The sequence below is a fragment of the Cibotium barometz genome, chromosome 34, assembly GCF_041138505.1.
Source record: "Cibotium barometz isolate CiBa-2024 chromosome 34, ASM4113850v1, whole genome shotgun sequence".
Lineage (NCBI taxonomy): Eukaryota > Viridiplantae > Streptophyta > Polypodiopsida > Cyatheales > Cibotiaceae > Cibotium > Cibotium barometz.
Window position 1 is genome coordinate 31,783,756 of NC_141079.1, and position 20,743 is coordinate 31,804,498.

Consider the following 20,743-nt stretch of genomic DNA (forward strand, 5'->3'; position numbering starts at 1 on the left):
AAGGTGTTACAAATTAGCCCATACTGGCTAACAATCACCTCAAATTTCAGTCCACAGATCAGCCTATTAATAGACAATTGTGGATGATGCAGTGGAAAGGGCAAGATGCTTCCAATCATATGCCAAAATGGCTTGTGTAGACATTGTGAGATAGAAAAATTACCATTCCTTTGCCTAGCAAGACATGTGCAGGTTCTCATCTGATTCGTGCATCTTCTTCTTTTGTGGATCATGCTCTTGCTAGTATATGCAATTAAGAGGAACCTATTCCCTTTGAGAACGCATTAAAAAATGACCATTAGATGTAGGCTGTGTAGGATGAGTGCGACTCAATCCTCAAAAATGACACTTGATATTTGGGAGATTTACCTTATGGGGTAAAAAGGCCATTGATATAAAGTGGATTTATAAGCTTAAGCATAAAGCTGATGGTAGTTTTGACTGCTACAAGGCAAGGCTTGTGGCAAAAGGGTTCTGCTGAAGATAAGGACACAGATCATGATGAGACCTTTACGTCTCGTATAGCTATAGTCCTATGTATTAATGCATTGACAATGCATCATGGATATGTAATTAAGAGGAGCCTGTAATAAAAGAATAATCATTAGATGTAGGCCATGCAGGATGAGTATGTCTCAATCCTAAAAAATGACACTCAATATTTGGCATATTTGCCTTATGGTAAAAAGGCCATTGGTATAAAGTGGATTTATAAGCTTAAGCATAAAACTGATAGTAGTGTTGACTGCTCTATAAGGTAAGGCTTGTGGGGCAAAGGGTTATGCTTAAGGTAAGGGCATAGATTATGATGAGACCTTTGCCTCCACGTCTTGTATGACTATAATCCCGTGTATTATTGCATTGGCACCATATCATGGATAGAATGTACATCAGTTAAATATTAAGACTACCTTGAATGGTGATTTGCATGAGGAGGTTTATGTATCTTAGTCTCGTGGTTTTGTTTAGAAGGAACATAAGTCTAAAGTATGCAGGTTAAGAAAAACTTTATATGGCCTTAAGTAGGCTCCCACAGCATGGTATGAGAAGAGATAAATGCATACTTGGTTACAAATGGTTTTTGTAATAGTCTAACTGAGAGTACCCTCTATGTAAAGAGAAGTAAGAATTATTTTTTGGTCATTGTTTTGTATGTTGATGTTGATGACATGTTGATTACAAGCCCTAATGGGAGAAGATTCCAGCCTTCAAGGTTGCATTATATGTGTCATTTGAGATGATAGATTTGGTTTTATTGTATTATTGTAGGGGCATGTAGTTTATGCAGCATAATGATGGGGTATTGTCATGTTACAATCAAAGTACATATACAAAGATTGCCTACACGGTTTGGCTTTGAAGACTATAAGTGTTGCTTCACTAGTAGGGATAGTGCTAGGCTCAATCTCTAGGATGCAAGTGGACCATTTGACGCATCACTTTATCAACAGGCTATTAGGTGTCTTACAATATGAGGCAAAACATTTGGTTTGGGGTCTTCCAGTTGAGTAGGTTTACGCACAGTCCCGATAAAGTAAGTATTGGCATGCTGCAAAGTGACTATTCCAATACTTACTAAAGGGGACTCAGTTCCTTGGGCTATTCTATAGTAAAAGGGGTGATATTTAACTGCATGCTTTTAGTGACTCCAATTGGGAGACCTTGATGTTGGATAGGAGTCCCCTACCTTCATCTTCACTAATAGCCAGAGTGCATTGTTTGTTTGTGAGAACCCAATGTCCCATGCTCACACGTTGAGGCTCATCACAAGAGAGATTAGTATGGCTTATGTCTCTACACACAACAATGTGGCAGATATGCTTGTGAGAACCCAGTGTCTCATGCCCGTACAAATCACATTGAGGTTCATTGCAAGGGAGATTAGTCTGGCTTATGTCTCTACACATGACAATGTGGTAGATATGTCCAAGAAGGCTCTCTCACGAGAGAATTTTAAAGCTTTTTGCAAAGCTTTGGACTTATTGTTATTTGGGGGATTGATCAGCCACATGATCCTTGTACATGTTCACATCATCACTATAGGGGGGATTTGTTGGTAGTGATGTTAGACGTAGGCTAATATGAATTTTTCAAAATTTTACAAAGTGCAAACATATAAAGATTACAAAGTGTTCATATGTAACAAAGATGTGTGGGCTAAGTGGGCATAGGGTGGCTTAGATTGTAGGTTTGATTTTGGTGGGGTTGGACAACACATTCACCACACTACATTGTCCGTGATATGATGGGGCTACTAAATCTTGACCCTTAGATTAAGGTCTTTTAAAACATTTTTAATTAATTCCAATTGCACCTTGGAAAATTTATTTTGATTTTCTGTTTCAAGGAAACATATTTTTGATATTTGTAGAATTTATATATCCAAAAATATCTCAATATTGATTTACCACTTTCTAGAAATTTTTCTCTCTCTAGACAAAAATAAAAAAATAATAATATTTTCTTGTATTCAGAAACAGGGAATGATTACAGGGGATTGAAGTAGAGCCTATTAAGTTGAGGAGGAATCTTACATCCTCTCCTTAGATTGCAGGTTTGAATTGGTGGGGTTGCACAACACATTGGCCACACTACATTGTCGTGATAAGATGGGCCTACACCTATGAAAACAATTGGAGCAGGACAACACATGTTTACCAGGTGATTGGGGGTGGTGTTGAACTGCCCTTATAGAGAGGTGGTGTCTCCTGGCATATACCATAGTATATGTCATGTGGAGAGGAAACACTGCTAGGAATTGGGAGGGAAAAAAACAACTCTTAAATACCTCTGTACATGTATGTAGTACGTATAGCTAATAAAAAATTGTCAAAAGAATCTCTTTCAAAATAAATTCTGAATTTGTTGTCTGTGCCCAATTGCCACAGGAGGGCGAGATCGCACGCCCTGTTGGCTTTTACTTAATCTGCAGATCACAGCTTTGGGCACCTCCAATCTTGCAATTGTTATCGCTTAATCCGTGTGTTATTCCCATTTGGGCAATCGTTCCTGCGTGTTGTGTGGATTCGATAACACTAGCTTCCTCCGCAAACCTTTACCGGAGATCAAGCCTGCAGAAACCCTACCTGCATCACAAACCATAGTTTCTGCGCTTCTTACCTCCTTATTTCTGTCCCGAAACCCTAGTTTATGAGACAGTAAAGTGGGTTTCTTGTCTGTGTGAGGACAGACTTTCCTTGTTAGTCCAATCATACAAGGAAAAATGTCCAATCACAAGAGCACGGGAGAAGCAAACGCCCTTCTACCAACAAGAAGGGATCCTTATGAGGTCTTGAACGTGTCCCGGGATGCATCTGAGCAGGAACTCAAAGCAGCTTACAGAAAATTGGCTCTCAAGTAAGCGTTTCTTTCATTGCCATTTCTGTATTATTCTGTTTTTATGTGCCCTTTGTACACAACTTAATGAGATCAATGTTTTGTAAAAAACGGAGGCCCCTAAGAAAATGAAATAGAAATGAGAAGTGAGCATTGGAAGATGGATGCTAAACATTGGCGATTTCCCCCGCCAATGTGTAGATCCTTCTGTATGTCCCATGTCCTCAAACAACATGAAGACAATTTCCAGCTACTTGTCACCCCAGCAAATTGGAATGAGTTTTAGATTACGAAAGGTCCATGTAATCCCATTAATAGAGATATTGAAGGACAATGGTATAACATATCCCACCCGTAACATGTCCATGGGTTACAACCCATCAAATAGGTGGAAAATCCACACAACTCCAAAGTCTTGGAATCAAAATAATCCCGTGGAATTCCAACCACCCCGGAGTATCAAATAGTCCAACCGTCAAACTGGTCTAGACATTCTATCTAAGATCAAGAATATCCAAACTTCTTCTCTCTTTCATGTACAATTCCATGGCTGCCTCAAGCATCAATATTCATCAATATTATCTCGCAATACGAGAGAGTGTCTGATGAATCATAGAACTTGTCAATCCACGAGTGACATGCCAATGCTCAAACAACCAAGAAAGTCCCTTATCTTTTTGTCACTCACAGACTAGCACTTCACAGTTACCAAAGGTTAAATATGCCAAAGCATAGAGTGTCATGGACAAGAAACCTGTGAAGCCTCAGGAGACCCTACATGGGGATACACTATGGCATCCCATACCACCAGATCACACCCCATGTTAAGCATGATTATAGGTGGAATGGCCAACTTTCCTCCCTACAACATAGCCTTGAAGCAATTTGAATACCAAGGTCAAACCTTAGGTCAACTTGAGGGTCAATCTAATCCATGCAAAGTCAAGGATGAAAGATACCACCATGTTCACACCCGATTTCTTCCCCCTGGCGTCCGTAGCATAGTTACCAGGGGACGGGGACGGGGGACGGGGACGGCTAAAGGTAGGGAACGGGGACGGGGGGTGGGGATGGCACTCAAAATTGTTAATTTTAGAGGAGTAAAGAATCAAGATTAATCAATCAATAACAACAAGCTTTCTAACTCCAAAAGTTATGAATCATGATACACATTACATTTAAAATTAAATTACGCTACGAGGTGCAAGAGTCAAGAGTCAAGACTTGCAAAGTCGGAAAAGAAAGACTTTAAAGTTGATAACATTAAATAGATATACTCAAAAGATGTTGGGGCCTAGGCGATACAAAATATAAGTCACTCGCTCTCATACTCTGCGCTCCCAATAAGAGAGGTGCTAGCCTCATGATCATGAGTGCGTGAAGTGTGGATGGGAGTTGTGTTCTCCGATGAAGGCTCATGATGAGAACCATTTGTCCCACCCTCCTGTGCAATAGTTGTAGCTGCCTCCTCTTGTTCCATCTCCCACTGTGTAAAAGTATCGGCATTGCATCTTGCACTCTTGCCAAGCATGCGCAAGTTTGCGCTAATGAAGACAAGATCCTTAGCTCTTTCCACCCCAAGCCGATTTCTTTTGTTTGATGAAATGTGACTGTAGGAGGACCATAATTGCTCTAGGCAAGAAGAGCTAACGGACTGGCTCAAGATCCGGATCGCCAACTGTTGTAGCTCTGGTCCATCTGATCCGAAGTCCTCCCACCATAATGCTGCACAACCTTGAATCTGTCCTGCTGCGCATCTGCACATCCATATGAGCCTTGAAATGCCTTGTAATTAGAGAGCTGGTCTCTAATTTTGCGCCTGATTTCTGCATCCGGCGTGAGGCGATCCAAGATGAGTCTCCAACCGTTGCTCACCTCTTTATCACCCTCCTGCCCTTTTCCCTGAAATTTTGGGTCCACCATAAAAGCAACTGCATGTAAAGGAGAGGAATATGAGCTCCATCTCGCCACACAAAGCGAGTGGATCTCCTCATATCTATCTACGTCTGGCTCAAGCTTCTCAAGACTCTCTATCATCTGGTCCATGGCTTCATATACTTTGCCGATGCATGGCTGCATAGCATCAACAATCCTGAGCAAGTGGACAATGGGATGCACCATGGCGTCAGTGCGCTTGAGGTCCTCCCAAAAATCAGCATCGTCGACCTTTTTCTTGCATGAAATCCCTACCTGTGTACGTGCAAAAGATGAGGAGCAAAACTCATCACTGATGAATAGTTGCCGCACGGCACCCTGACAATCCTTCAAGCGATGCAACATAAGAAAGTTGTATGCAAAGCGAGTGTCCGAGTACTTGAGAAGGACCTTTGTGGACCTCTTCCCAAACTCGGATCGAAGGTATGTGTGATTGTTGATGAAGGTCACAATTGCACATGCATCATCAATCACCGATTCAATCCATGACAATTTCCCAATATCTTTCAAAAGATTATTGAGACAATGTGCCATGTAAAAAGAGACGGTGATTTGAGGATACATACTCTCAAGAATCATCCGTCTGCAATCAAAGAGACTCCATTGCGAGCCCATTGTCTCTTTGTGTTTGCTGCCGCTTGCTCAACAAGGCGTTTCTCCTTGTCAAGCATAGTGGTCCGCAAGGTTTCGGAGGATGGAGGTGTGTAGTGAGGACCGTACTCGCCAATCTTCTTCACCATCGTTTTGAAGTAGTCGGACCTATTTATCATTTCAAAAAAAAAGAGGGTAAGTAATTAGAATGGCAAAATGGTGACCCGTGAATCGTGACTCATGATGATGAAATCATGTGAGTGAAATACGTACCGTGCCACACGAAAAGCAATGTGGTCATGAAAAAAGAAGCGGGCCACCGCGGCATCAACCTCCTCCTTCTTTTTGGGATCCCAACTCCCCTCAAGAGTACTTTGCCGACGAGAGAGAGAGGGTGGACTAGGTTGCGGCATTGAGAAGGCGGCTTGTGTGAAGCCTCGAGTAGTGCCACAAGGAGGACGTGGTAGAGGGGTAGATGAAGATGCACCACCACCCGATGTAGAACCTGATGTTTGGGTTGGAGTGACATAAGTGTTGGGATCCACTCCACGCACCCTTTGGCTTGCATTCAAAGCTTGATGGGCGGCAAGCTTTGCAAGAAGCTCCTTTCTTATCTCTGGTGTGACCCGCTCACAAAATTTCACCTCATGACCAAGCTCATGCAACAAATGGGCCCTCACCCTATTGGCCCCACCCACACGCTTATATGGGCAAAGCTTGCATGTCCATGGACGTGCACCCCCCGCATGAGTAGGAGGCTCGAAGTTGACCTCATCCCACCGTGACCACCCATCCGTTCTACTCCTACCGCCCGCACGAGAAGAGGATGCCATGAATAGTTAGTAACTTAGTAGTAGTCTAGTAGAAGAGGGTGGAGAGAGCTTAGAGGGTAGAGTAGGAGAAGAGGTAGAGGGAAGATTGAAGTAGTCTAGTAGGAGAGGGTGGAGAGGAAGGTGGTGGAGTAGGAGAGGGTGGAGAGGAAGGTGGTGGAGTAGGAGAGGGAGATAGTGGAGAGGAAAGCTTGAGTAGGAGAGGGAGATGGTGGAGAGGTAGTAGGTACTCAAGTCTTGGAAGTTGGAAGGCTTGAGTAGAAGAGGAGTAGCAGGAAGCCCATTATATAGCATATGGCATCTCTCTCTCTCTCTCTCTCTCTCTCTCTCTCTCTCTCTCTCTCTCTCAAACTCTCAAACGGCCAGCCGCCAACGGCTAGTAGCCGTTACCCGAAAAAAAACGGCTCAAATTTTGTAGCCGTTGTGTGTTGCAGATGGCCCCCCGTCCCCGGTTGACAACGTCCCCCTGTCCCCCCGGGCGGGGACGCCCGTCCCCTGGTCACGTCCCGTTCGTCCCGTCCCCCGGGCCGTCTCGCCGCTGTTACGCAACTCCCGTTAATCGGGACGGCGTTCCCATGTCCCACGTGGGCGTCCCGCCGTCCCCCTGTCACTATGGTCCGTAGTCAGTTCTACTGGCTATCTATGAGCCATCCGAAATTGTGGTCTAGGCAACTAGGCAACTGGGATTATGACCATCACTACAAGACTGCCTAACTCGGCACCTTGTCTTGGGTTATGTTGATTTTCAACAAGACTGCTCGGCACTTGTCACCTAGTCTCTATCCGCATTAACCTGAAGGGTTCATGGTAAAACTTGGTGTGATCTCTTCACTATATAAAAAAAAAGCTATCCACACATGTGGAAAAGTAAGAGCATGCAAGATTTCGTCATAATTTGGCAAAGACTAAAAAAATTAAAGACTATCAGTTAAGGTTTTTACAAAAAAAGTACAAAAAAGTATTGAAAATAAGGGTCACAACTTAGGGTTTGTGAAGTCAAGACTATTGAACCATTTATGGACTCACCAATGTGTGTGAATTCAGGCTTGAAGGCCAATTAGCAAAAGCTACTTGATAACCCCATGGTTATCATCAGTTGGCGAAACCATGGAGCACCCATCAACCTTGGGCCCTGACACACTCTCCCCTTAAGAGATCTTTTAGAACGTGCTTCTGTTATCTTCTAGCCTTATTGTTGGTGGTGGGTAAAATCCTAGCCACCCGGGTGGCTTCACTTGCTCAAAGTCATCATCACCGCAATTGAATCCACATTGTCATGTGAATGACATGTACATGTTTATCTCTGAGCTAATCCTTGAAGGGCAGTAGAATAAACAGAAGTTTAGGGCATGAACCAGGCTCAAGTGTGTGCAAGAGAACCCTAGAAAAGACTAGAGGACTATTTGTTGTAGCTGGCCGATAAAGGTACTAGATAGTAGGTCGGTTAGGCCTATGGCATGTGGTGAGCCTATAAATGGCTAAGTCAAGATAATTTTTAGGCATTCAGTCCTATAGGGGCTGAGTCAGTAGACTAGAACTTTTTGTGAGTCAAGAACCCTTTTGATGGGGCAGCCTAGGGCTTGCCAAGGATGTACATTTTGTACCATATTAATATACTAAAACTGAGCTATCTCTCTCTCTTCTCTCCATCTTCTTTACGCGTTTTACATCTACATGTTCTTGAAAGGTGTTTAGGGCTGAAAGAAGACTCCCAGAGATTTTGCATGTGACATTGGTATTAGAGCTTCGGGTTGGTTCTGAGTTATTGTCGCTGCCCATGTCCCACCCACTCTTACTGCCTTGCACATGGATGAAACCGTTGCCTGTCTTGATCTTTTAGTGGTGTGGTGACCATGCAACATTGTATTAGCATCAGGCTCAGCATTGCTAAACACGGATGGTGTCCGAGATGAAGGTGCACAGTCCAAGGAAAGTAACACAAGACATGGAAGAAGTTGCCAAGAGATTGGTTGGAGGTGTTCCACAAGATTCAAGGGGAATGGTAGTCTTGTGAGTTGGATGCCACTTGGGACATACTAGGAAAGGCTTGTTGGCATTATCATCTCCAGATTGGGCTTATATGTGCATATTTCATGTTGTATCTTGTATCTGGCCAGATTTATGAGGCCATGCATTCATCTTATTTTAGATATTTTTCTGCTATTTTTGTCTATTTTTTAGACATTATTTTAGTATTTTTTGCATAGTCGGCCAGCCCACTGTTTTTATACTAGCCGACTAGCTCTTGTCCAACCTATATATAGGTGGCTTGGGTTTGCATCATTAGCACATCATTATTCAGCTATTGCTGTTGGTTGTATGCACCTACGGGCAGCCCTCGTGCTCTACTTCAACAGATAACAAGTTTTTAGTATTTTTTGCATAGTCGGCCAGCCCAGTGTTTTTATACTGGCCGACCAGCTCTTGTCCAACCTATATATAGGTGGCTTGGGTTTGCATCATTAGCACATCATTATTCAGCTATTGCTGTGGTTGTATGCACCTACGCGCAGCCCTCGTGCTCTACTTCAACAGATAACAAGTTTTCTACTTCAGTTCTTTTGCACGTGTGTTTCTTTGCAAGATCTATTTGTTGTTTTTTCTGATTTACAACCATTCTTTCAAGGCTTCAGGCATCGGTTCTAAGGGAGGATGATCCTAGAAGGGGTGGAGTGAGAGTGCCAGAGTCAATACTTAGGAAAAGAAGACCAAAGAAAATGTCCAGGGACATAGTAAGAAGGCAAGGGGACAAAGTGGAACAGATGCATAGATCTTTATCAATTTTGGAGTAGAATTGGAGAACGGGGAAGGGTTTTCAGTGAAAAGGTTGCTAGAAGGGAAGGATGACAGGTTTGGGAGTCCATGAGGAGACAAGGGGATGATGATAGTCATCCAGGGTTAGAAGTTGGAATCCCGTCATCAAGTTTAGCAGAAGGGGATGTCATGTGTATGACACGTACATGCTTATGTCTGAGCGAATCCCTTAAGGATAGCAGGATAAACAGAAGTTTAGGGCATGAGCTAGGCTCAAGTGTGTGTAGGAGAACCCAACCCCGGAAAAGACTAGAGGACTGTCGACTGTAGCTACTGTAGCTGGCTGACATAGGTATTGGACAACTAGTTGGGTAGTTTTATGTTGGCCGACAGCGGGTTGGCTAGGCCTCTTGCATGTGGTGAGCCTATAAAAGGCTAAGCCAAGATCATTGTTAGGCATTCAGTCCTATAGGGGCTGAGTCAATAGACTAGGACTTTTTGAGAGTCAAAGAACTCTTTTGATGGGGCAGTGTAGGGCTTGCCAAGAATGTACACCTTCTTGTACTATATTAATATATTGAAACTCAGCTTTCTCTCTCTCTCCTCTCCATCTTTTGTACCTACATGTTCCTGAATGGTGTTTAGGCTTGAAAGGAGACTCCCAGAGCTTCCACATGTGACAAAGATAGTGGGTGCCACACACCAAACTCGAAGTTTCATGAATGAAATCAAAGGAAAACAATACCACCTCCCAAGCCCAAGGCAAGGGGAGAGTCCAGCTTCACACCAAGGCTAAGGACAACATGGCTCTAGAGGGTTAGATGCTAAACAAGGCTTTCGGCCAAGCCAAACACACTTGTGAAACTAACACTAAACCCTTCTAGCTATGTCCTTAATCGTAGATGCACCAATGGAGCTATCCATGATCTTCAAATAGAACAATTTTACGCAAACAAGACTTGGAAGTGGAGATCAGAAGTGGAAGGTGTTTAGGCAAAGTGTCAAAGTCAAAGTAGAAGGTCGAAGTCAGAGTAGTAAGTCAAAATCAGTAGTCCAAGGAGGAAGAAAGGATGATAGAGTGTCCACCCCATCATTAAGTTTAGCAAGAGGGGATGTCATGTGCACACTCGTGCCATGGCATAAACCTCAGCATATTTAGCATAATCCTTGTTTAGGATAGCATTTAAGGCTTTTCATGGGCATCTACAACAGTAGTAGCAGGCTGACTGTATTCGATGCACCTTTGGGCTACGCATTAGGGCATGAGGACCTCGCCGACCAACTTTCTTGTGTTGGAAATAGGGTTGCAAGAATGCGCGCACGCGCACACACAATGGAGAAGGTCGAGGGAGCACACAATGAGATGATAGATAGATAATAAATGTGTGTTGAACAAAATAAGATAAGTATACCCCAAGATGGGTGTATACTAACACAGGGGAAAACTCTTTGGATTGTGGTAGGGAGCCTAGACTAATCTCCAAAGGGAAGTAAGTTTAAAGCTTTGTGAAAAGATTCAAACTTCTCTTGTGGGAGAGCATTCGTGAACAAATTTGCCAAGAAGTCTTGTGTTGGCACAGAAGCGAAGCTGATTTTCCCTGGAGAGTATCTCTCCTTGACATAATGATAGTGCACCTCAATGTGCTTTGTGCAAGCATGAAAAATTGGATTCCTCACAACTGCGATAGCGCTCTGATTGTAAGTGAAGATGGTAGTCAGTGAGGACTCGCCAAAATCAGCAATAAGGTGCCTTGCTCAATTGTAGCTGTAAATGCTGTCCTGTCTCAGCTTCACAGCTAGAAGTGGCCATAGCGGGTTGCTTCTTGTTGAGCCATGATATACATGAATCTCCAAGGCGAAAGTAAAAACCACTCGTGGACACTCGTGTGTCATAACATCTAGCCCATTTTGAGTCTATAAATGCATGCAGTTGTGATTTACTCCCCTTGGGATAAAATAACTCAAAGTGCTTAGTGTCCTTTAGGTAATGAAACACGTGTTTGACAGACTGCCAATCTGCTCAATATTGAGACCACATACTGAATGTCAAGTCTGGTGTTACACAAAAAGATAAGGCATCCAACAGCTTCTTGATATAAGCCAGCATCAAAAGGGTTACCTGCATCTTCAAGACTTAGTCGTAAAATTGGCTCCATAGGTGTAGCCACATGTTTACAGTCTTCAAGATTGAACCTCTTCAACAATGCATCTATGTATATTCTTTGCAGCATAACAATGCCATCATTACACTGTCAAAACACAATGCCCAAATAAAAGTGCAACGGTCCAAGATCTGACATCTTAAAAGACTTCTCTAAATCAACTATAAAAGCTGAAATATGATCATCATTAGGACCTGTGAGCAGCATGTCATTAATGTATAACACGATGACCAATAAAACATCCTTAGTCTCCTTAATATAGAGGGTACTGCTAGTTGGGCTGTTGCAAAACCCATGTGCAACTAAGTATGCATGTATCTTTTCGAACCATGCTTTGGGAGCCTGCTTAAGACCATATAAAGTTTTTTTTAATTTGCATACTTTTGATTTCTGACTTTTTTGAACAAATCCACGAGGCTGAGATACATAGATCTATGATTTGCAAATCTCCATTCAAGAAAGCAGGTGGAATGCAACTCGATTCTTTCTCTTTTTTGGGCACTCATATGCATAATGTCCTTCTTTGTCGCATCTGTAGCATGTAATCACACGAGGCTTTTGGTCTCCATTGTTATTTTTCTTTGATGATTCGGTCTGCTTTCCATTTGCTTGTGAATCATTGTCCTTTGCTGCTTCACCTTTAGGTTGAAATTTCTCAAAAGGTTTGGAGAGATGGTTAGATTGAGGAAACTGAGGAATGTGAGATTTTGCGATTGTAGTGTCCTTGAAATGTCCATTTTTCTTCTCACAGTTTAAGGCTAAAGAAATGGCGTTGCTAAGAGAATGAGGATGCAGCATGTACACTTCCGCTCTAATGACTGACCTCAATCCGGCTATGAACTTTCTCCTTTGCTCTTTTTCGCGCACTTTCTCTATAGCTTGAAGTTGTAATAAAGTTTGCCAAAATCTGTTAATATATAATGACACGTTCTTCTTTTTCAACTATCTAAAAATATCCCATTGTTGTTTGGCTTTACTCTTGTACGATGGAGGTAAGAAATCCTTCTTGATTAGCTTCTAGAATTCTTTCCATGACTTTGGTTTGCGTTTGCCCTGTCTAATAACATTCCATCAAAGAGCTGCACTACCTACCAAATGATTAGTAGCATATTTAACCTTATCTTTCTCAGAAAATTTCTTTCCAAAAAAATAATCATCAAGTTGGCTCAACCATGCGAGTATGACGTGTGCATCCTTTTTGCCATCATAATGTTGAAAAGTGAAAGCCTTTTTGTTGATCTTCGAGACTCTTGAGCTTTGAGAGTAGCTCGCATAGTCCTTTGGATAGGGTTCTCCTCATAATCCAAAGAATCAGATTTGGAATATGCACGTCTTTGCTTCTTGCGAACAAATTTCTGCTCAAGATCTTCTCTTTGCCTCTTCTCACTCAACAATTGAGCTTGAAGTGCGTTTAGTTGATCTTGGATAGTAGGTGGTTGTGGATTTGTAGCAATGATTAAAGAAAAGAAGGCAAAAATATTGAGATAGTATGAATTGCGGTAAAATAAATGAACTTAGCTATTATTTTTAATGCTCTGCCTCAAGTTAAAGTTGATGGCGTTCAATGAATCAATAAGAATAATAATCCAGTTATGCCTTGATGTCGACAATAAACCTAAGTAATAACTCGTTGGAAGAGTCTTTAAAAGAGTCGGAAAAAAAATGCCGAAGGAGAAAACCCAGTTGATCATTTGCTGAATTTCCTTTTGTAGGAGTAATTTCGTAAGGTTCTCTCTCTATCTTTCTTGTGACTCTCTAAAAGAAAGCTTTTTGAAGCTAAAAGACATAAGCATAGTCACAGGGGACGGCGGGGACGGAGCCTAGGAACGCTGGGACGCCGAAATGGGACGGCGCAGGGACGGGGACGGACGGGGACGGACGGACGTCCCCCGACGGGCGTTTCAAACAGGGGACGGCGCAGGGACGGGGGACGGCTGTCGAGGACGGCCTGTGCGGGGGACGACAGAGAGCCGTTGCGCCTGCCATTGCTCCTGCCGTTTTTGGCCGTTGCGCCTGCCTGCCCGTTTCTAGCCATTTATGGATGTTACTTCTTGTTGCTATTTTTCTTGAATTATTTTGTGCATAATAGGATGTTTTGCTACCGACCATTGAAAAAATCATCACGATTTTGAGTTCGTTTCAAGCTTCGGGGACGCTGCCCCCGAACTCCTCCGCCAAGGGGGGCCTAAATGGCTGCCGCCGGCCCCCCTTGGATCCCCCCGGCGGCAGAAATTTAGAGAGAGTAGTGTAAGAACATGCTATCTATATATGGTGCTGTCTCAAACACATTGCATAGACTGTCTCTCTAGCGGCTAGCCTCTAGTCTTCAGCACTTTTTTTGTCATTGACTCATTTGAGTCCGTCCATGTAAATTTGTGCTCATTTTGATGTACTTCCAAAGTAGAATAAGTGTAGAGTAGAAAAATAAAAAAAAAGTATTTTTTGAGTGCCGTTCCCTCCCCCGTCCCCGTTCCCTACTTATGGCCGTTCCCCGTCCCGTCCCCGTCCCCGTCCCTCGTCACCGTCCCCCGTCCCTTGTGACTATGGACATAAGCCTTTTGAAGCTTGTGAGAGACAAAGCTTTAAAAGCTTAAAATAACTTTAAGCTTTTAAGAGCTTAAAAAGGTAACCTTGAAGGTTCAATGTTTAAAGCTTAAAGTTATAATATATATATATATATATATATATAAAAGAAATTCTTGTCTTCAAGGAGTAGGCGACCTGCGCACAATAAACCACTTACACGTAGCGCGATTTGGAGAGAGAAAAAATGAAGCTTCGCTTGTAGTTGCCGTTGCCCAGGGGAAGAGAGAGGGATGGCAATTAATAATGGCTTAAGGTAATTTGAAATAATTTGATTAAATTTCCAAAATAATTTCTCCCTCTCTTGAAATCAGCGCACAGAGTCTTTTTCCCATGAAGATAATTGAAAAATCTTTGATTTGAAAGATTAATATGAGCCCTCCATTATACAAATATGTCATGCTCAATGGTTTAGCAATCCAAAAGCTAAGTCCAATTCTCCTTCAATTGCAGACTTCATCCATACGGACATATTAAGAAGAGGTTGAGAATCCATGAAAACCACTTTTGCTTGAAGGGGGTGGTTTCCTGCAAATCCACTTGTAGTTTTTTACCTTCTTTTCTTGCCCTTGATCTTCAATCACATCCAAGGGTGTACAAAATTCACAACCATGTCTTCTTTTGCCAAGGGTCTTCTACACTTTCTCTTTCTTTATCTCTTGGATTTTTGAATGAACTGTGTCTTTGTCCAAAGTCTTTGTATCCTTGCTATAGGCTTTTTGCAGATTCTTTCTTCTCGTGCAAGTATTTTGAATTTGTTGAAAAGCCTTCAAATTTACTCCAAACCAATGATCTTTGAGAAAAAATCAATTTCTTGATTTTTTTTCAAGTCTCCTTGACCCAAATTTAATACTTGAATTTATCGTGCTCTGAAACTACCGTTACAGGACCATGGTACATGGAGATTAGAATATTCCACAAATTGAATAATAGAAGAAATAAACCATAATCACGATAGCCTAATTTAAGAGCATAAAAATCAAAGGACACAAGATTGGGTGCAATCTTGTGTTCCCTCCCGACATGTGTGGCTCCACTCTCACATGTGGTATTTAAATCATATTATCATAAATTTAGCCCTTGGAGCCATAAATAGCATAGCTTTTCAAAATTGGGCTTTTTACAAAATTGAACCTTAGTCCAATGCTTTAAAAGTACCTCATCAAAAATAAACTTTGTCCAATATATGTACAATGGGTCAAACCATACAAAATCAAATATTTAGCACACATGTGCTCGGCTAGATAATCTCGTCCAATGTCTACCTTGGTTGTTTTGAACTCATGATCTATACTCAACATAGTCCACAATGTTAGATTATCATTACTTTGGAATCACTCTCAAAAATAATTTTGACAAATGGAAATCATTCACTACCATGCTTCACACATAAACCATGTATCACACATAAACAATGTATCACACAATTAATCGGATTCACTTCCATGATAAAATATTTTGAAAAATCTCACTCCCGTGATAGGTGAGTTGTGACCACTGACGGGCGTACTTGTATTGGTTGATGGCAGTGACGAGTGCAAAAGCGCAGAAGTAGAGGCTTCGAAGCGGCGCAAGAAAGTACACTTGCCAAATCCAAAATTTTTAAATAAAAAAAATCCTTTACATATGAAATTCGAATATCACTCTCGTTTTTATCAAACGTTTTTAATGTTTGCCTCGCCAACCATTCGCGAATGACATGAACTATGCTTTGGACACATTCCGGGTAATCCGAAAAGTGTGCCTATTCCACGAATGTCTGGCTGGAACTTGTGAAACCATTGAATTTTCAAGATTATGTTTGCTCCTCCTATAAGAGGGGCAACCATAAAGTCTCGCACAAATTCTATGCCCTGAATCACTAGTTTGGCATCTTGAGCTTCAAACTTGATGCTCGTCGTCATGCCTATGCTAAAACCCTCAACCTTCTTGTCTACCGAAGTCATCAAGAATCCGGGCTTGCCGAATGGCTTGTTCCGTGACCACATCCTCTATGGTGCTGCTGTCAAACAAGACAACGACTCTCTGGCCACCTATGTAGCCAAAGGTCTTGAGCAGTTCGTTGCGCTCATACTCTTGGTCTTGGGCGCCCTTCTGTTATCTTCGAGCTCCCGGCTAACAATTGCACCAATCGAAGAATTGGGGGCCAAAGAACTAGGGATGATTGCTAGGCTCTGTGCGGGAGCGGGGCTCACCATGGAAGCTGTGGAGATTGGGGTGGTAGTTTGCGGAGTGGTAGGCTTCTTGGACAATTCTTAGAAGTGTGTCCTTTTGTGTGACCAAAGCAACACCTACACTCCTTGTATTGTGTTGTCTCTTCTACACTCAATTTTCTATCGGTCTTGTCTACCTGAGCTTTTTGGTCTGGAGTAAGCTTGGGTACGTTAGTCGAGTTCTTGGAGCCAAATGCTCTCGTGCTCTGTTCTAGGGAGACCCCGCCTGGTTTTGGTCTTTTCTCCCCGAGGCACATGCCTTGGGAGTGGAAGACTGGGAAGTCTTGGGCTTTTCTCCATTGTACTTCATTTCAGCACTCTGAGCAAGCGAGGGTGCATCCTTCAAGGTGGCTAGCCGAAACATATGCACTTCCCACTGGATTTGCGTGTTAGGGCCATAAAGGAACTGTCCTTTCTTGTTCTTGTCAAAAATGCCCAATTGCAAACATAAGTTTGAAATTTTATTGGCGAATTGCAGGGCTGGTTGCTCGTTTTAATGCGCCCCCTTGAATTGGTCTTCTAGTCGCTCAAGGTGATGGGGCGGTAGAAAAGGCCGCTTAAGATCGTATAACTATTTGGCCCTCCTAGCTCTTTCACATGATGAAACCCATACTTGGACATAAGATAGGTGGAAGAACATGGGGACAGGGTTTATAAGATTTGATTAAGAAAAAGCACCATTCTTGGTCAAAAAAGCAAGAAAAAGCAAAAAGTCAAACAGGGTTGACCGCGAGCCAAGGGCACCATTGGAAAGAGGAGACTGAGTCCGATCAAAAAGCTAAAAGGTGCTTCAGCGCTAAGGCCAAAAAGCAAGGCCTTAAAGCCAAAAAAGCAGAGCACCAAACGTTAAGTAATATTTTATTAATAAAAGTAAAAAGAGCAAAAGCAAAGGCAAAAAGGAAAAAGCAAAGCATAAAAAGGCAAAGCAAAAGCATGGACAAGCTTTTGGCAAAAAAGCAGAGTCCTTTTCAAGTATAAAAAGACTTGAACCTCTCTTGTAGCATCATGAAGGAGAGCACCAAACGTTAAGTAATATTTTATTAATAAAAAAAGAGCAAAAGCAAAGACAAAAAGGAAAAAGCAAAGCATAAAAAGGCAAAGCAAAAGCATGGACAAGCTTTTGGCAAAAAAGCAGAGGGCCTTTTCAAGTATAAAAAGACTTGAACCTCTCTTGTAGCATCATGAAGGAGATCGTGGAGTGTGTGTGGGTATCATTATGATCATGGAGAGCTTCTTCTTCGCCATCAACACCTTCTCCAAATTGCTTTTCAGATGTACGGTTAGCCCTAGACTTGTATGGGCATATGCATGGATGATACGAACGCGTGTACGGATAGGAATTTCAAAAATCCTAAAAATTTCAAAAACCCTAAAATTACTCCAAAAACCCTAAAAACTTATTTTTGGATGTTTTTATTGTCCAAAAACCATTAAATTAGGTTTTATATTAGTTTTCTTGTCAGAAAGAGCTTTTCCATGGTTTTCTTTATCGACAAGGTTGTAGGAGTTGTGGAGCATAGATAGACATGGAGAACTTGGACATAGAGCTTGGGCATGGAACTTGGACATGAACATGGAACTTAGAGATATAGCTTGGACATGGATCTGGACTTGGACTTGGATTTGATTTGGACTTGGATTCATTGGATTTGGATTTGGATATTAGATTTGGTACTAGCCCGGTGAGAGATACTTCTGGGTCATCCCCGTGGTGTGCTCGACAAAACACCTTGGATGAGAGGTGGGCTCAAGTAACAAGATAAAACAATCACTCGCAGGCATAAATAGCCTGGTGTTCCATAAGCATTTTTGCTGCACATAGTTTATAGGCATTTTTGCCACCAACTCACACTACCCTCTCAAGTGCCCATGTTCCCTTCCATCTGCTCTCTATTGTTCCACCCACACATGGTAGAAACAATCTTCAAGAGAGCACGTAGGACAAGAGAACACTACACAGGGTATGTTGTGCTTGTCACTACCCTTTGAAGTGCCCATGTTTCCTTCCATCTGCTCTCTATTGTTCCACCCACACATGGTAGAAACAATCTTCAAGAGAGCACGTAAGACAAGAGAACACTACACAAGGTATGTGAACCATGAGTTCCATAAGTCCAATGTATCCCAAATAAAGGGAGCCAAAAAGAATAATCCATCCTAGTAAAAGAGAATCATAAACATAATCCATAAACCTGAGGATGGATCCAAATCCCTAGAAAAGAAGTCCAGGAATCCATAGACCTGTATACCATAATCCTTGTATACCATAACTCCTACCACATACTCCGTGCTAACCACACACCTTGGAGTAGAGGTAGACTTTTATTCATAAAAGCATTATATCCATGAGATATCCAAATATTTCTTCTCTATAAACTCGGACAGATTCGTCCATAGAAATTACTTGTGAAGCCCAATATCTATATAAATCTCGTCCAAGAAAGAAATCTCCATAGATATAATCCATCCCAATAAAGGGAGCCATAAACAATGTTTCCCTGAAACCATGTCAAGGCAAACAACACCACCTTTCTCCTTGCATGGCTATACAAGGGTTAGCGAACATCAAAAACACTTCATAGTAAATAGCAAAAGCACCAACTTTGCAAACTCAAAGTATACTTAGCTTTTCTTTGCCAGGTTGGTCATGAAGCCAAAAGAAATATCTCGTCACCATATCCTTAAGATATTCTGAGATATATCTCCATATAGCTTGCCTGTAAGCTTGATAATATAATCCACAATTTCCATATGGAAAGAGTGCTAAACGTGTGCACATAAAGCCAACTCCATACTTCCAAGATAAATTCTGTGAATTCATAAATCCTTAGACCAACAAGCTGTCTACTGCTCATGCTCTTGCTTCATAAGCTATGAAGTGGCTGGCCATGCTTAACAGCAATGATGGTAAGTGTGGTCCCCACTTGAGATCTTTTCTCTTCCTTATTGATAGAAGGAAGCCTCCGCTTCCAAGAAAGCCTATGCTCTGATGCCAATGTAACTCGCGGCGGTGTCTGGGGCATAGTGACAGGGGGACGGCGGGACGCCCACGTGGGACGTGGGGACGCCGTCCCGATTAACGGGAGTTGCGTAATGGCGGCGGGACGGCCCGGGGGACGGGACGGACGGGACGTGACCAGGGGACGCCCGGGGGGACGGGGGGACGTTGTCAGCCGAGGACGGGGGGACGTCTGCAACGGCGCAACGGCTATAAAATTCGAGCCGTTTTTTTTTCGGGTAACGGCTACTAGCCGTTGGCGGTTGGCCGTTTGAGAGAGAGAGAGAGAGAGAGAGAGAGAGAGAGAGAGAGAGAGAGCTGCCATATGCTATATAATGGGCTTCCTGCTACTCCTCTTCTACTCAAGCCTTCCAACTTCCAAGACTTGAGTACCTACTACCTCTCCACCATCTCCCTCTCCTACTCAAGCTTTCCTCTCCACTATCTCCCTCTCCTACTCCACCACCTTCCTCTCCACCCTCTCCTACTCCACCACCTTCCTCTCCACCCTCTCCTACTAGACTACTTCAATCTTCCCTCTACCTCTTCTCCTACTCTATCCTCTAAGCTCTCTCCACCCTCTTCTACTAGACTACTTCAATCTTCCCTGTACCTCTTCTCCTACTCTACCCTCTAAGCTCTCTCCACCCTCTTCTACTAGACTACTACTAAGTTACTAACTATTCATGGCATCCTCTTCTCGTGCGGGCGGTAGGAGTAGAACGGATGGGTGGTCATGGTGGGATGAGGTCAACTTCGAGCCTCCTACTCATGCGGGGGGTGCACGTCCATGGACATGCAAGCTTTGCCCATATAAGCGTGTGGGTGGGGCCAATAGGGTGAGGGCCCATTTGTTGCATGAGCCCGGTCATGAGGTGAAATTTTGTGAGCGGGTCACACCGGAGATAAGAAAGGAACTTCTTGCAAAGCTTGCCGCCCATCAAGCTTTGAATGCAAGCCAAAGGGTGCGTGGAGTGGATCCCAACACTTATGTCACTCCAACCCAAACATCAGGTTCTACATCGGGTGGTGGTGCATCTTCATCTACCCCTCTACCACGTCCTCCTTGTGGCACTACTCGAGGCTTCACACAAGCCGCCTTCTCAATGCCGCAACCTAGTCCACCCTCTCTCTCTCGTCGGCAAAGTACTCTTGAGGGGAGTTGGGATCCCAAAAAGAAGGAGGAGGTTGATGCCGCGGTGGCCCGCTTCTTTTTTCATGACCACATTGCTTTTCGTGTGGCACAGTACGTATTTCACTCACATGATTTCATCATCAGGTCTCACGAGTCACGATTCACGGGTCACTATTTTGCCATTCTAATTACTTACCCTCTTTTTT

The 20,743-nt window shown here is 42.9% G+C and overlaps 1 protein-coding gene across 1 annotated transcript in view; it reads left to right on the plus strand.

Moving 5' to 3' along the window:
* The first annotated feature begins 2,836 nt into the window (after positions 1 to 2,836).
* The window catches only part of LOC147618915 (chaperone protein dnaJ 15-like), a 66,905-nt gene continuing 48,998 nt past the window's right edge, over positions 2,837 to 20,743 (plus strand). Inside the window, exon 1 of the mRNA XM_086774048.1 lies at positions 2,837 to 3,357. Coding sequence (XP_086630174.1) covers positions 3,224 to 3,357 — 134 coding nt within the window. The 5' untranslated portion in view covers positions 2,837 to 3,223. The remainder of the gene's footprint in view (positions 3,358 to 20,743) is intronic.